The 18,187-nt window shown below is 40.6% G+C and overlaps 1 protein-coding gene across 1 annotated transcript in view; it reads right to left on the bottom strand.

The window, feature by feature from the left end:
- Positions 1–536: 536 nt before the first annotated feature.
- LOC106785173 (lateral signaling target protein 2 homolog) overlaps positions 537–18,187 on the bottom strand; it is a 70,050-nt gene continuing 52,399 nt past the window's right edge. The window contains exons 3-4 of the mRNA XM_014745400.1: positions 2,356–2,691; positions 537–1,261 (exon numbers count right to left, since the gene is read on the bottom strand). Coding sequence (XP_014600886.1) covers positions 722–1,261; positions 2,356–2,691 — 876 coding nt within the window. The 3' untranslated portion in view covers positions 537–721. The remainder of the gene's footprint in view (positions 1,262–2,355; positions 2,692–18,187) is intronic.

Consider the following 18,187-nt stretch of genomic DNA (forward strand, 5'->3'; position numbering starts at 1 on the left):
AGATCTAATCTCTCCCTCATTTATCATCACGCTTTGGAATATTCTGAGATCTACAGGATTGTATTAATATAGTTTAGAAAAGAGAAAGAAATAAAGATATAGGTGGGAGAGGGATAAAAAGTATAATTCCTTTTTGATATCTTGTTATCCCTCTCTCTCTCTCTCTCTCTCTCTCTCTCTCTCTCTCTCTCTCACTCCCCTGTCTCTCTCTCTCACTCCCCTGTCTCTCTCTTTAAACTTTATTATTTGTTTTGTTTAGGCGCCGTTCTCGTTTGGTCCTCGAACCAAAAGCAAAGGAGAGAAAAGTCACGTGTCGCCGTTTTGCTATTGGTCGTAGTTCAGTCTTAAAGTGGCGTACCGCGAAGAAAGAGTAATAGAAAATCGTGTCATCGTTGTTATTGTTGTCGTCTTCTTCGTCGTTGTTGTTGTAGTTATGGCTACTGCTGCTGCTGCTGCTGCTGCAGTTGCTGTTGTCGTCGATGATGGTCGATGACGTTGTTGCTGGAAGGAACTGAAGTAAAGAAGAAGAAGAAGTCTTCTTCTTCGTCTTGGTCTTTTTTAGTTTTTTCTTCTTCTTCTTTTTTTTTTTCTTCAAAGAAAGGAACGCTCGCCTCTTCCTTCGCCACAAGGATCCACTACAATCACCACAACCAGAACCACCACCACCACCATCACCGCCACCATCATTACCACCATAACCACCACTACTACTGGCCTCGGATCAAACGCGTTTTTGCCTATGTTGACTCTCGTCCGTTTCACAGGGCACCACCGTCAATGTGGACAGATTACTGAGGTTGCTACTGGATTCGGAATAACTCGACAGGGTGGACTTTTTCGGTGGGGTTTGTGGGGTAGATTGTTGAGACAATGACACCGTCGTAGACGTAGACGTAGACGTAGACGTTGATGACGTTGATGACGTTGACGTTGATGACGTTGACGTTGACGACGTTGACGTTGAAGATGACGATGACGATGACGATGAAGTTGATGAAGTTGATGAAGTTGATGACGTTGATGACGTTGACGAGGACGACGACGACGAAGATGACGATGTTGTTGTTGTTGTATTATTACTACCAGAACTTGGAAACTTTCGAAACATTTTCAGCAATGAGCTACCCGCGCTATGCGAGCGTACCCTCTGTTCGGGTGGCTCCAATGGTCCTGATTGACTACGATAAGGGGGTGGACTCTCGCTATCGAAGATAGTCCGGTTTGGTGGCGGCCGTATGCACTTTTGGTAGATCTCGCTTTCCTAAAAAAAAATTTTCATATTATTTTGTTAATATATTTGTCGCTTTTTTATCTTTTTTTTTTAAATATAGAATTAACAGTTAGGTCAATAATAGATCTATTGTATATACGATTTGTGTGCATTTACAATGCAGAAGAATATGATTTGAGGAGAATGATGAATGACAAGAGACGATCTTTCAAGTATTTTTGTTCGAATCAATACTCTCTCTCTCTCTCTCTTCCGTTCTTCCTCTAACTCCCCTCCCCTCAACTTGGAGTTTACATTTAACGGTATTAATATATTATTCGTAGTAAAATGTTAGAAGGATGGTGTGTGCGCGTACCACCACTCCGGGGAGCGGGTTTATTCAAAACGGTATTCTCTACCCGCGCACCGTATAAAGTGTTTTCAACTTCCGCACCACTCGATCCTTTTTCCGCACAGCAAGCAGAGAACCATAGGCTGGTGATGGTAGTAGTAGTAGTGTATGCATATAGATATAGTAGTAGAAGTGCGTTCCATAACGAGTCGCGAGATGCTTTAAAGCTAAATAACGTATTTTCTAGCGGATCGTAACACAAATGCTCGTTCCCTTTTCTATTCCATCTCTTTTTCTCTTTTACCGCGTTCCTCCGCAACTACACCCGGGCAGAGATATCATCGTGAGTGGCTTTTACAGTTTTCCGATAAAGATCGTCCGACCGTAACGAGAAATTGATCTCGTAAGGGTCACACGCAACACACATACGTGTATCTAATTTTTTGCCTTGTGATAAATATGAAATTAATGATTAGAAAAAAAAAATATTAATAAATAAAAAATAAAAAAAAAAAGAAAAAGAAAATAAATAAAAGAAATAAAAACAAATCTGTTGCATATTACTCGTTTGTGCGTCATTGATCCCAACGTTATCGAATTGTTTTGACTACGCGACTAAAGAACAACTGACGTGGGAACGAACGAACGAATGAACGAACGAGAGGGAGAGAGAGAGAGAGAGAGAGAAACTGGACGTGATAGGTGGTAGAAAGAAAAAACTAGGAAAATGTGTACGAGAAAGAAGATGATCGAAATAATGTTCGAACAAACGACGATGAAAAATTGATCTCACCTGCAAGGGGTCACGAAGATGTATGTTGGTTTGGGCCCCGTAAGGGCGTTCCTCGCCATCTGGAAGTTCCAATCGTGGAGGTAAATTAAGGGCGAGATCTTGCCTGACGCTACCGGTCCTAATCGCCCTGTCCCTAGCTGCAGCTACCATTGCTTCTTGCTGAAGGACGTAACTATGTCCGCGAACTGTTGCAGTTGCTATTCGAACACCACGGGCCAATGTTGTTCCGTTCGTTGTCTCGCCACTTCCCCCGTCTCTGCGCCCACCCCCGCGTCCACCAACTTCACCTTCTCTTCCGCCTCTACGAACGTCCAATGCCGAACCCATCGATAGCATCTAAAGAGAAAAAACACACAAAATAAAATGCATAAATTTGAAGAGAGAGAGAGAGAGAGAATGAATGTTCGAAAAGAAAACTTTTTCCTCTTAGCTAAGAAAATAAATTACGATTATTATATATCATTTTCCCCGTTCTCCTATACTTCTTTCCCCAACTTCACGTTAAATAATCTTAAGCTCTTTCTTCCCCTCCCGTCCTCCTTCTCCTCCTCCTCCTCCTCATCCTCCCCTCAGACTCTTTCTATCGCTCGTAAAAGCGTCTAAGCTCGGTCTAGCCAGCCAGCCAGCCAGCCAATCGTTTGTTCAGTTGAACGAAGCCAATTTGTTGAGGTCGTTCTTTGAATTATTACTGCGACTAAGTATTAGATCAAACACGTTGGTTCTTCTTTCTTTGGGTTTTAAGAAAACGATCAATCCTTAAAAGTCGGACAACATCGTCGAGACGAGTTAGTTAATTAATTATTAATGTCATTCGATTGTGAATTACATATCGATAGAAATAAGTGGGACACGATTTAATTTGTTTTATCGAAGTAAAGTAATCGAGATACGATGGGAGGGACGAATTGAACAGTTATAATTAATAATAATCCTTAATATCGTTTTAAGACGGTCAAGCTTGTTGCTTCTACTTCTTCGTATAATAATAACGAGGATGCACACACAGAACTCGCGTCACGGCTCAAAATCTCTTTGACGTAAGCCGGAAGTTTCTATGAATATGTTAAAAGCTGCGCCAAGATATAAACTTCGAACGCGGACCCTGCAACAGCAATCCTCCTGGCCTTTGGCTTTCGTTGCTTCCTCTCTATCTCTATCTTTTTCTCGCATCAGTGGAAATTCTAAATTAATGATATCCAAAATTTCCAAATCTTTTATACATCCGTTGGTAAATCATATTTTCATTATAACACAAACAAACAAACAAACGATGAGGAGAAAAAAATACAACCGCCCCCGCCCCAGCCCCCGTTCCAGGAAATTATGAAAAATATTGGATCAAACGTGTAACGCGTTAAATATTAATACAATAATATATAAATTAAAATGATCGATCTCTCGCACACATAATTCAAATGCGACTTGCGCGAAGTAAAAGGCGCCGAATGACGCGGATTGACGCAAATGCGTCCCCAACCGAGCGGAACGAAACACCGTTTCAAATATTTCGCGGTTCTCGACGATTTATTAGCGCCAAATTGAAAAATTCATCCTCCCCTAGCCTTACTATCCCTTTGCCCAATTTGTTTACGATAACTTGTTGCGATCCAAGTTTCTCTTCCCCCTTCCTTATCCCCTTTCTTACCCTCCTGCATCAACAATCTTCTTTCACATTTTGATTTTATTGACTTAATTTTTATGAATTTCTTTAAAAAAAGTAGAATATATATAAAATACAAACACTGTTTGAGAGATAATATAATAAAAAAAGAAGAATAAATTGCAACAAAATAAACACGAGTCAGGAACGATTAATAATATTACTATTACTACTACTACTACTACTATTACAATTATTGGTCGCCAGTACGTCTGAAACGATCGTCGGGGTTTCGTTGTCTCGTCTCGTCTCGTCTCGACGTCGTATTTTGGCAGTCGCGAATTACACGCACACACGTAGACTCACACACACACACACACGTCTAACGCATGAGCGCATGCATGCACACAAACATAGTCGGAGACGAACCGCATTCACAGCTATTATATATGCAATTCGTACCGTAACAAAGACAATTGTCCGTGACACCGGGGCTCGATGTACAAATTCCTTGGCCATGCCATGGGTTCCCTTTGATAATAATAATTCTACGATTCACCAATTACAATTAAATCGACACACATGGCCATATATCCAGATGAATTATTATTATTATCATCATTAAATCTTATTGTTGGATATATTAGTCTCGTATAATTGTATTGGGGGGAGGGGGGGAGGGGGGGGAGGGGATATTATACGAAAGAGAAAATCGTTTGATAGGAATGAAATAAATAAACAAAGAAAATCAATGATAGAATGTGAAAAGAAGAAAAAAAAATTCTATTGATTAAAAGAAGGGTACACACATGGAAACGATGACGATAACGTTTAAAAGAAGAAGAAGAAGAAAAAACCCCCCCCAGAAGTAATCATTTTTCTCTTCGAGTGTGTCGTTATCAAAAGAAAAAAACGAAAGATAGAAAAAGAAAAAGAAAAAGAAAGAAAAGAAAGATCAAAGTAAAAGAAAAAGAGAGAGAGAGAGAGAGAGAAATATCTCTCGAGTGCAAGTTGCGAATTCCGAGGTTATCGTTTAGAGTCTTCGATCTCAATGACGTCTTATCGTACGAGTTGTGAAAATTGTCTCTCTCTCTCTTTCAACATATTACTACTACTACTATTACAACGATGAATGTATCAAAATATTTGCATATGTCTGTCTTTCTCTCTCTCTCTCTCAGCTCCCAGAGAGAAAGAGAGAGAAAAAAAAAGAAAAAAAGAAATGAAGAAAGTAGAGAAAACGCACGAGTTGGGAGACACTTGGGGGGAATTGTAGAAGGATGGTAGGGGGATATGGGTGGGGGGGGGATACGGGGAGAGGCTAGCTAGAAGAGCGTGGCGCCCTAGATTCGTACGTTCCTATCACGACGATCGACCGCCCTCGTTTTCTTCTCCCTACGTTATATTAGAGGAGTACGTACGGTACCGGTACGATACGATACGTTGACGTATTACGAGCGTAGAAAAACCTCTGCGAATTTCCTAAACTTAAACGAAAGAAACGTTTTCTTCTTTTCCACTTCATCATCCTTTTCCTCTTCCACCATAACCATCATCACCATCACCATTTCTTCGTTCTTTCCCATCCGTTCGTTCGTTCGTCCCTTTTTAAACGATTTTTTTTTTCTTCATCGCTAGTCGAATACGAGCGAAACTCGATTCGAAAATAATAATAATAAAAAAGGAAAAAAAGGGAAATGTGAAAGAAAGAACAAAAATAAAGGGCTTGCTTTTGCCGAGAGTGACTCGAGTTTAAAGCTTTAAAGGGGGTTCCTTCTCTCTCTCTCTCTCTCTCTCTCTCTCTCTCTCTCTCTCTCTCTTTCTCTCTCTCTTTCTCTCTATCTGCGTTTCCACGGAGGCCGTCGAAAGGGAAAGCTCAAGCGGGTGTAGTAGTTGGAGCGTTAACAGGAGAGTAGTGTTCTATAGCAGCAATAGCAGCAGCAACAGCACCAGCAGTAGCAGCAGCAGCAGCAGTAACGGGAAGAAGAGAAGGATGGAAGGTGTTTGAGGGGTGGTGAGACGCCTGCTGCTGCTGCTGCTTTTACTGCTGCTACTGCTCTGCCTCGTACTGGTATTGATCGGACACTACTCGGCTCCAGAGGAGACTAGAGACGCGTATAATGTCCACGGGGTACGTTCTGAGAGCACGGGAGCGAGAGAGAGAGAGAGAGAGAGAGAGAGAGAGAGAGAGAGAGAGGGTGAAGCTGGTCGATCGATCGAGAAGAGAAACGATATGAGAGAGAGAGAGAGAGAGAAAGAGAGAGAGATCCGACTTCTCCGAGGGTGCCGATGTGCTGCTGCTGATTCCTCCATGAACGTTTCTTTAAACACGTGGTATGTGCTCTACCTAACACATATACACATACATACGCAAAAAGAAAAAAAAATTCCCTTTGAAATCTTCCCAATTAATCGAGTCATTTCCCTTTTTTTCCTTTTATTTCCTTACGATTCATTCGATTTATTGAATCTTAATCGAATAGATAAATGTATTTTATATTATGAGAGGAGAGAGTGGGTGTAATGATAATATAAAATATAATAAATACAACGTTAAATACAATGTATTTTTATATTTTTCAAATGTAATTTATATTATATTGACGTAGAAAAAATGAGAGAGAATGAAAATTGTTGATAAGAATTTTATAAATGTGTTCTCACTTAGGTGTTATCGCGTTAAAGATTTGTTAGTTTCTCACTCTCTCTTTTTCTGTCTCGGCGATCTTGAGAGAAAAAAAATATAATGAATTTTTTTTTGTTTGCGTTAAATGGTAGATCAAGAGATCGATCGATCGGGATCGATAGTTGTCCTAGGTCTGTTGATTTAATCGTTAATGTGTACATACGTATTATAGGACTATATATAACGTAAGCTAGCTACGGAAAGAGAGAGAGAGAGAGAGAGAGAGAGAGAGTGGTTAGATCCGGCGTAGCACGTGTAATCGGGCTGCCAATTATCGTTATCGCCCAAGGCCACGAGACGGATAGGTTCCATCGGACGGTTGACGACGACGACGACGACGGTAACTATGACGATGTTTTGTCTTTCTTTAACATTTTTACAACGCGAGCAATAATTCTCTCTTTCTCGGCAATATATGTATAATTTAAATATTATTATTCTCTCATTTAACACACAATCTATTTCTCTTTATTTTCCTCGTATTATAAAAAATCTAATGTATATATATATTATTATAGTTATGTATGCGTGTATATGTATTTTAATTGGAACATTGTTCTAATAGGATCGATCGATTTTTAAGATGAATCATAAAGTTGTTTCCTCAGATTATTTTTTTACATTAAATATTTCACTAGCATATATAATATTTATTAATTTTATTGATTTGTGTAACAAAAATTGTTATGCACTACGTATATTTGAGAAACAATGAAACCAACGCACGAATACTTATCGATTCGTCCTAATAGACCAAAATTCGAAACGAAAAATATTAATGGATTTATAAGGGCAACAACGACGACGACGACGACGACGACTAAGAGGAAAACGACGATGACGTCATTGACAAAGAAAAATAAAAATAGTCTCGGATAGCGATAACGAGACTGCCATCAGAGAAACACTGCCCCCGCGCTCTCGTGATCTGAAAATAATGGTTGACTAGTGGTAGTGGTGGTGGTGGTGGTGTTGGTGTTGGCGAGGACGAATCGATGATAACGAAGACGACGACGACGACGACGACGATATATTGTTTTCAACTAACTCTCTCTTTTACTGTTTGCTATTATATAGAATATTTTATTTTACTTTTCCTATTTTTTTGGAACAAGAAAACAATATTTCTCTCTTCCAATCTCCCCAAACTTTTTCTTAATGATGAAAAATTCTATAGAGTTCGTAATGCCCGGAAGAGGATTTTCTCGTCTCCCTCATAGTCCGATCGTCGATTGCGACGTAAAAGCGTCGAATGTGACGTAACCTGTGGCCATTTTCACGAGTAGAGTACCCGCATGCAAGCGCAACACTTATATACTGCAGAGAGAGTGAGTGAGTGAGTGAGTGAGTGAGAGAGAGATCATAGATACGTTGGTGTACGCACCACACGTACACACTTATGTAACTTCCCAGCAGACGCTTCCCGTTTGACGGAGATAACGCTAACGAGGGCCAGATAATAGTGTCGGGAGTCTAGACGGTTAATTACAAGAAGACCTTTAAAATGGCGTGCGCGAGTGAGTGCGACCGCACTTACATACGTGCTTGCTTGCTTGCTTGCTTACTTGCTTGCCTTGCTTGCTTGCTTGCTTGCTTACTTTGCTTGCTTGCTTTCCAAGTCCCGTACGTAGTATTACCGCTTTTAGTTTAGTTTTGAGTCCCACGCCTACCACCCTAACACACCACGTATGGGTGATGGTAGTGGTCGTGATGGTGGTGGTGGGGGGGTTGAATATACGCGCGTGTCTTCTCTTTCTGTTTGTTTCTCTCGACCCCCGACGACCCCTTTTTTGCGATAACGTTTTCTTCGTTCGTTTTCTTGATCAAAAAGAGAAACTACTTCGACGAGAACTTTTTTACACACACACATACTATTATGATATAAATATACTTTAATTTCATTTCATTTCAATTCATTTCATTTACTTTACTTTACTTTTCTTAACATATTTTAAAATATTATATATATATTGTGTTGATTGTTCATCATTGTTAGATCGTTTTCCTCCCTTTTTCTATACGTACTACTCGTCGTGTTATTTCACCGGAAGAGGAAATTTCGTCTGGTTTTCGATATCGAACTCTCTCTCATCTCGTATCACGGATTAATCATTCAAGATGAGTTTGGCTGCTACTGCTACTGCCAAAAACGAAACGCACGTGCGAAGGTTTTCTGCGAGTGCAAAAGTTCATATCGATTTTTTCAAAAAAAAAGAAGAAAAAGAAGTAAAAAAAGAGTATGCAGGTACATCTTCGTTTTCTCTTCTTTCTTCTTCCTCTCTCTCTCTTTCTCTATTTCTCTCAATTTCTAACTCACCTCCTCCTCCTCCTCCTCCTCCTCCTCCTCCTCCTCTTCATTTCTCCCCCACACCACTTTTATCGATTTTACTCGCTAAACCGTCAAGGTAATTTCCTGCAAAGGCTCGCCTTTTGTAACCGTCCAATAAGTCAACGGGAATCGCGGAATTAGAGGCATTGTTGTGCCAGGAAGATCGACGTAAATGCATTCTCGTAAATTGTATCCGTACAACGGAAAGCGACGACGACGACAACGAGTGGCAATGGCGCGTAACTTGCCTTTTCTCTTCCTCCCTCCCTCCTTCCCTCCCCTCCCCTCCCTCTCACCAACCCTGCCACCGCTTCGCCAACCATATCTCTTCTTCCTTTCTTTTCATCGAACAGGTGTATCAGAATCTCTGCGAGACTACCTATCTAATCGTAATTAACCATACGCTTTTCATTCGTAACTATTATTCGTCGTTTCACGACGGACAAGATAAATCTTTTTCCCATTTCGAAAGAATGAAAATTGGTTAAAATAAAATAAAATAAAAGAAAAGAAAAGAGAGAGAGAGAGAGAGAAACAAAATGAGACGGAAGAAAAAGAAGAAAAAAATCAACTCGCATAAGAGAGAGAAAGAGAGAGAGAGAGAGAGAAAGATAGTACCGATAAATACGTTTTATCCTTATCGTACCAGTCGATAAAGACACGTCACGCGATTTGATCGTTCAATGAATCCAAGGCGTTACACATTACTCGTTTCGTATTTAATGAAAAGAATAAATATACTGTGAATTATAAATATGAATAATTTCTTCTTCTTCTTATTCTTTTTTCTTGTTTTAAAAAAACGAAAGGAAAGAAAGAGAGAGAGAGAGAAAGAGAGAGAGAGAGAGAGAGAGAGAGAGAGAGAGACAGACTGATGCTATGCAAGCAACGTTGTTATGCTACTACTACTACCATATATATGTATATATCACTACCGTGGTTCTCTCATTAACGTTTAATTAAATTAACGTACCCGTAAAGTGTACGAGGCCCCCGCGGTGTTTAAAAATAGATAGGTGCAGGAGTTTGTTACAACCCGTGACTCGACCCATTTTTTTTTTTCTTTCTATTTTCTCTTTTTTTTTTTTTTTTTTTTTTTTTTCTTTTACTACTATTTTAATTAAGAAAGAAGTGTACATTGTCATAGTCGTTCTACGTTAACGACGATGACGTTCACTTCTCTCTCTCTCTCTCTCTCTCTCNTTAATTAAATTAACGTACCCGTAAAGTGTACGAGGCCCCCGCGGTGTTTAAAAATAGATAGGTGCAGGAGTTTGTTACAACCCGTGACTCGACCCTTTTTTTTTTTTTTTTTTTTTTTTTTTTTTTTTTTTTTTTTTTCTTTTTGCTTCTTCTTCAACTTGGCCGACGAAAGAAGAGCACACCGACATCGTCGTTCTACGTTGACGACGATGACGTTCACTTCTCTCTCTCTCTCTCTCTCTCTCTCGAAGAGTACGATCGATACCAGAGAAAAGAGGAAAGCGAAATAGAAAGAAAAAGAAAATAACATTAAAAGAAGAAGAAGAAGAAGAAAATGAAAAAGATTGCTGAAAAAGGCGATACTCGAATAATCATTGCAAGCTGTTTCCGGTAGAGACGATGTGTATATGTGTGTGTATGTGTGGTATGTGTGTGAGGGATGGGATAAGGGGAAGGTGAGAGGGAGGGTGGGTGGTAGGGGGAACGAGTAACGAAAGGATTAACGAGCCTCAACGATAACTCGACTCTGGTAGGGAAACTCGATAAGTCACGGTGAATCGAATTCTATTCAATGCGAGTTACGCCAGCAAACCCGAGCTAGCAAGCTGCCTCGTGATTTCCTATTGAAAAAAGGGTGCTCCTCTTTCCTCCTCCTCTTCCTCATCCTCCTTCGTCCTCCTCCTATTCGATAGATCGATCAGTTTAGATCCATCGACGTGTGTCGATGACACTTGCGCAAATGTTGGCCTACTGCCTCTTTCTATCTTTCTCTCTTTCTATCTTTTAACATTAGTAGTAGTAGTAGTAATAGTAATAGTAGTAGTAGGTCTCCTCTATCTCTTTCTTAGAGAATCGACTGACCTTAATTTGCCACTTTGAAAAGGAGTATTTTATTTCTTTCTTTTCTTTTTTTTTTAACTGACGGTTGTTATATATATATATATTTTGTGTGTGTGTGATCAGAGTAACGACGCGAAATATACTTTTTATTTTCTTTATATCGATTTTTATATTTGTTTTCATGGTGTATAATATGTGTGTTTGTTCTTTTTTCTTCTACGTGCGTGCGTGCATGCATGCATGCATGGATGTATATATGTTTGGGTGTACGTAAACGAATATGGATGAGAACATCGCATACGTGCCTGTCCTATAATTTACAGGCACGCTGTCTGATACACCTTAAGTAAGTCGGAGGAACACTTATTAGAATTCTATTTAATTTTCATTTGGTATACGCTCGATCGGTGACAAACGGATTAAGAAAGACAATTTGACATAAGTTTGCACGTGCGAATTCAACGTGTGTATATATATATATGTGACACTTTTAAAACAATGATTTATTAATGAGTTTTTATATTCACGTTTGCCACCTTTCTTTTTATGAATATGATTTTCAAAGAAAATATTCCGTAAGTCTAGCTATACATAAAAGTATATAAGAAAATGACTATGTACGTATGTATATATATATATATATATATGTATGTATGTCTCTCTCTCTCTTTTTCTTTTTCCTTTTTTTCTTTTTAACTCACTCTTTCCTTCTATACTCGAGAAGCTCGATGAGAGTCGCACGAAGGCTGATGACATTTAAAAGTGCAACGCGAAGGTATCGACCGACGAGACCTGAGCAAGAGAGAGAGAGAGAGAGAGAGATGAATGGAGAAGGGATGTAAGAAGAGAGAAGAAAGAAAAAGAGAGAGAGAGAGAGAGAGACAGGCTGCCGACCCAGACGAGAAAACTGCAGTGAAAGCCCGGTTCGCATTCTGGGCCAGACGGAAGAAACACGAGGCAGACGGTGTAACGGCCTCTCTCTTTCTCCCTCCTCTCTTATATTTCCCCTCATACTTCCCTCTCACTCTCTCTCTCTCTCTCTCTCTCTCTCTTTCTCTCTCTCTCTCTATCTTTAACTTATATTCGCTAGCAGCAAAATCGGCGCACTCGTAAAGGCATACACACATACATACATGGTACATATACATGTATATACACATATATACACGTGTCCCGGTGCACATAGAATTTTTCCTCTTTTTCCAGAACTCACGAGCGTATTACCGACGTCTGCGATTCCATCGGGGATAAAGACACGAGAGGAAAGAAAAGTAGAAATTACAGGAACGTTAAAAATCCTCCTCTCCTCAATCTCTCTCTCTCTCTCTCTCTCTCTCTCTCTCTTTCTTTCTTTCTTTCTTTTACTTTTTTTTTTCTTCTTTCTTTTACGAGGACGATGACGTTGGGCTCGGTATTGAGTACTACTATTCGAGAATAGGAAGTGCAACGTTTTAAAGATACCGATGCGTTTACGTTATCACAGAGAACGAGATAAAAAGATACAAAATGAATGTGTCTGTGTATGTGAAAGAGAGAGAGAGAGAGAGAGAGAGAGAGAAAGACTATTTGTTTTGGTTAATAGAAAACTCGAAGAGGACAGTAATATATACGTGTATCGTTTTTTGCTATAGAATTTCATTGGGCACTCGTAACCGCCGGCCTATAAATATGCATTTTCTTAAACTGTAAACATAGCAAGTACCGCGTTATGAATAATAAGCGATAGAATGCGCTTGCGTGATTGTGCGTGTGCGTATGTATGTATTCATGCGTGCATACATAGCAAAAATCACGTCTCCCGTCTCGCGAACCAAGAACACCTCGCACTCCTCCTCCTCCTCCTCCTCCTCTTCCACCTCCTACTACTACTACTAACTCTAACGAGTTTAACGTTAATTTATTAAACGTCAAGAGGACAGACGATGCATCGACGAAGACGACGAAGACGACGTTGAATTTTTCTTGTTCTTTTCTTCCTATATATATATATTCTTCTTCTATTCACGACATTGTCCGTCGGTCGATCGAAGAGACCCCGTCGTCTCTGTCTCCGTCTATCCATCTATCTATCTATCTATCTCTTTCTCTTTCTCTCTTTCTCTGCTAGCTTAAAGTGGATAGAAACAAAAGCTCCTTCCCTACTCTCTAAAACGACGCGCGCGAACGCGGATCGAACCGTAGAATCAACTATGACGCTTCTTTAGATATTCGAACGTTATAAAATTCATGCGATTTACCAATTCTACCTCTTTTTTTTTCTTTTTTTCTTTCTTTCTCTTTCTTTCTCTTTCTTTCTCTTTCTTTCTTTCTCTCTCTCTCTCTCTGTCTATTATTTCTTTTTTTCCGTTCCGTAGACGATCGATTTCACATAACACCAATCTAATGATAATCTTTTTTTTCCTTTCGGATATACATACGTTATACGAAAGAAATAAAATGTATATACACATATATAATATTGACAAATATAAAAATAAAAATACTAATAATAATAATAATAATAATAATAATAATGTTAATAATAATGAATTAAACGTATATGTTTGGTGAAAAAGCCACAAAACATACCACCAAGGCCATGTCGCGCGGTTTCGAGCCCTGTGCGTGTAATATGCGTGCACCCAACTCGAATAGCTTTCTCCTCAACTGTTTGACGGAGACGCCGAGCGTCTGCATGCAGCGACGCCTCAGCTTCATTTGAACGGAGCCGCCAGGTTGCCGAGGAAACTGGAAACTAGCTAGACACACCACCAACACACCGTCAGCTGTCAAGCTGCCACCGACAAAGACTATCTTCTCTTCTCTTCTCGTCTCTTCTCTCAATATCGTTGCACAGTATACTACCCCCACCTTCTTCTAATAGATATTTATCTCCTTCGGGTCTTCTTCACAGGAACCTTTTATTTTTTCTCTTTTTTCCTTTTTTTTTTTCTCTTTACTCGTGTTCGATCGAATGGACGAGTGGAAAATTAAGAAAAAAAAAAAAAAAAAAAAGCAAAATATATCCGGGGGATAAATATATTCCTCTTCCTCTTCTTCCTCTTCCTCCTACTTCTCTTTATCTATCTTTTTAATTAATAGTTCTCTGCTTCTCTCTTTTGGTTTCTTTTTCCTTTTTTTTTTGTCTTTTTTAAATTTATTTTTCTTCTATATTACCACTCAAGTCATTCGAGTTGATAAAGAAAAAAAAAGAAGAAAAACAGAATACACAGGAAAATTAATTTAACACTCGCGTTGAAATAATCATTAATCTTCGTTCTTCTTCGTTTTCCGTCCTTTCTATCACGCACTGATATCCGTAAAGACACACCGATATATATATATATATCTCTTTTTCCTTCTTCTTCCTCTTCTGCGTCCGAAGAATGAGAAGAATATATGTGAATGAATAACGAAGAAGTGGATTATCAAGAAGAATAACAGATGACGTTTATCTTTCTTTCTTTCTTTCTTTCTTTCTTTCTTAGTCGAACTTCACGACTATTCTTCTATATTGGCCGATTTCCACTGATATCTGTGATTCACGGAACGTCACACAATTCTTCTACTCCATCCAATGCGTCGCGACCTCCTTGCTCGCCGTTCTTATTTCGCGAATATCGATATATTTTAACTCTTTATCTGTCTTTAGTTGGATTCTTCGTTTACTCGATAGAAGGACGATGGAACGATATCGAATGGAACGTGTCGGTGTATATTTATAGAAGGTAGATTTTGTGGAATGATAGGACGACGATGCCGACGTGGATGAGAAATAAAAATAATAATAATAATAATTATAATAATAAAGAAAAATAGTTCGAAGAAAACGATAGTAGAATAAGAATAAGAATAAGGAGAGAGTTAAGTCGTGTCGTGTAAATTCGTGTCTTCGTTGTGCTAAAATGCGCGTTTATTCGCGCACAACGAAACCCAACTCGTCCCAAGTCCAGCGGCAGACTGAACTCGTCCGGTGGCTGTCAGGCCGTAGCACCGTCGAGTTACCCCCACCACTCATGGTTACCCCACTCGGCGGCGCGAGGCGCTCGCATTTACCCCCACCACTGCGCATTTGTCTCTCGGAGTTTTCTCCATTGGATGTGTGTGTGCGGTCTATGGTATGTGTCTGTGTATGTGTCTTCGTGTGTGCGTATCGACGAAGAGGACGACGCGACGCTCTCGTACCACCCTTTCTCCTCTCTCTCTCTCTCTCTCTCTCTCTCTCTCTCTCTCTTTCATACTCTCTCTCGTGTAGCTCGACGCGACCATCGTCAGCCGGTCGGCTCTCTCCCTCCCTCTTCTACCCTCTTCTTCGACTCACCTCCACCACCTCCACCACAATCTCCTCCATCTCCTTCTCCTTCTCCTCATTCTCGTTCGTGTCTTGCACGGGTGACGGAAAAATCAGCCGCGAAGCGGTGGCAGGTGACCTACGAGAGACGAGACTTCGCAAACGACTCATATATATATATGTGTGTATTATACGTACATGAGTATGTATGATACAATGTACGTGATAGAAACTGGCAAAAAAAGATCGAGGGTGGTTTCGATTTTCAACGTTGAAAGTTACTTCACTCTTTCGATTTGACGAATGAAACGGAAAAAAGAAAGATGAAAAATCGAAAGAATGTTGTACTTTAGAATTTCAACATCAGTCCCATACACATGTACGTCGTACTTTCTCATCTCATTTCATCTCATCTCATCTCATCTCATCTCATCTCTTACTCATTCTCTCTCTCTCTCTCTCTCTCTCTCCTTTCGTTTCATTGATTCGAGAAGGTAGGTACTCTACCCTCTTAATCGAGGGGAAAATTACCCTTGAAATTATAACAGGTTTAATACTACTACCAACGTTCCGATCGATATTCCGATTCTACGATTCCAATCGTAAAATCGTTTAAATCAATGAAATCATTGCGCGAAAAGCGAGCGAGCGAGCGACCGAACGTGCGAGAGAACGGAGCGGAGAGAAACAGAGAGAGAGAGAGAAAGAGAGAGAGAGAGAGAAGATTGGTATTGCCCTCGATTGCGACAATCTCGTACAAATACACGTATATACTCGTCGTCTAGGGGGTACCCCCCGAACAGACGCTCGTTTCCCCCATCTCCACTGTGACACTAAATGAGAGAGATAGAAACAGTCTAAAGTCTCACAGACGCAACCCACAGCCGAGGAGGAATCGTAGTGGAAGAGTAAGAGAAAGCGAATGCGAATGCGAATGCGAATGCGAGTGCGAGTGCAAGAGAGAGAGAGAGAGAGAGAGAGAGAAAGATATGTAGGTAGTCTCGCGAAACTGCAGAAGAGACGCGCTTTAAGGAGCCTCAGAAGTTGACCTTACCTCGGCCAAGGTCGCGAGCAGTGACGGCAAAACGACGACTACCTCTCGGTCTTTCTTTCTCTAATGTCGTTTTGACCGACTGTCGCTTTCTGTTTTGACGACTCGAAAGCAGCGCGTGCCACTCACACCCCTCCTCCTCCTCCTCCTCCTCCACTCCTTTCTCTCTACCTCTCCTACCTTTCTTCCTCTTTCTCCTCCACCCTGTAGCTCTACTCCCACCCCTTCCCTCCCACCGCCCCCCTTTCCCACCGCACTCTTATTCTCTCTCCAACTTACTCTCTCTCTCTCTTTCTCTCTTTTTGCTAGAGAGAAGACCACTCAGAGGGTTCCCCCACCGCTATCCTTCGCCACCTGCTCTTCTCCTCCTTGTTTTCATCCTTCTCTCTTACTTTAAACTCCCACCTACTCCTCTCTCTCTCTCTCTCTATCTCTTTTTGCTCATACACCTCGCGGATATACGTGCACGCGCAACTTTGCGTCGATCCTACTCTAGATTGATCCTCTCTCTCTCTCTTTCTCTCTCTCCCTCTCTTTCTTTTGTTCTTTTTTTCTTGAAAGTTAAATTATATTTTGCAGAATTTGGCATTCCTTTAATACAAGGTATATTTAAAATACGAACTTTCGATGCTACGTGTTCGCGCAATAAGCGATATTTGATTGGTCAACTCGACAAATTCTCGATATACAAATAAATAAATAAATAAATAAATTAAAAAGAAAAAGAGAGAGAGAGAGAGAAAAGAACTATAAAAACTCGCAATGGAGAAAGAGATCGGGGGAAAATAAGAAGCAGAAGTGAGAAGAATAAGAAGAATCTGCTTTCCTTCCCGATTCGCGCTACTCTATCGTAAGAGACGAAGAAAGAAAAAGAGCGGGAGGGTGTGGAAGGGAGAAGGGCGTGAGAGGGAAGGGAAGGGACAGGGGTTGGGTAGAAGAGTGCAAAGAGAGAGAGAGAGGGACGATGCGAAGGCGCGTCAGTGTGTGCGCGCCGTCTAGACGACCGGTTGTCGGCGAGACGGTGGAAAGGAGGGGATGGAGGGCAAAAGAAGGAACGAAGGGAGGGTAACGGAGGTACAGAGGGGAAGTATGATAACCGGCTATCATATCTCAGGGCCGTCGCTACGACTACTACCTCTCCTTATCTTCCCCCCTCCTTGCCCCGTTATCCCGTCTCTTCGTCGTTTCGTAGCGTCTCGTTTTTCTCTTACTCTCTCTCTCCCTCTCTCTCTCTCTCTCTCTCACTCTGTTCGTATTTCTCTGTGTATCTCTGTCCCTCTTTAACTTCACTTGGTTACATCGCGAGGAGGAAGAAGAGGAGAAGGAGGAGCAGGAGGAACGTTGCGAATCAGCCTCACTTTTTCCTCTTCTTCTTCTTCTTCTTCTTCTTCTTTCTGTTTTTGTTCTTCTCGTTCGTGTGTGTGTTCATTTCTCTTTTCCATTTGTTTCTTCTTCTTCGTCCATTTGAAATCATCCCTTTCCTTTCGATTGAAAATTATTAACGAATATATCGATGGACAATCAACGTAATGGTCGATAGAATATATATGTGTAAGAAGAGGGTACAAGAAAAATTGAATAAAAGATATATTATTTGATTATTCTGTGTGCAAAAAGAGAATTGACGAGATCGTTTAATCGAAAGCCGAGAAAAATGGGAATAAGAAAATAGGTTCGATAACGTAGGTACTACGTCGGCGGCAACGATGGTGGTAGTGGTGTTAGTGGTGGTGGTGGTGGTGGTGGTGATGGGTATGGTGGCGTGTTTCGAAAAGAGGGCGAGAGAGAATATTCGAAGAAAACTAAGAGAGATCGAATACGATTGGGGTGTGGGGTTAGTCGGGGAGGGGGGG

The sequence above is a fragment of the Polistes canadensis genome, unplaced genomic scaffold (assembly GCF_001313835.1).
Source record: "Polistes canadensis isolate GaletaPanama2010 unplaced genomic scaffold, ASM131383v1 scaffold_46, whole genome shotgun sequence".
Lineage (NCBI taxonomy): Eukaryota > Metazoa > Arthropoda > Insecta > Hymenoptera > Vespidae > Polistes > Polistes canadensis.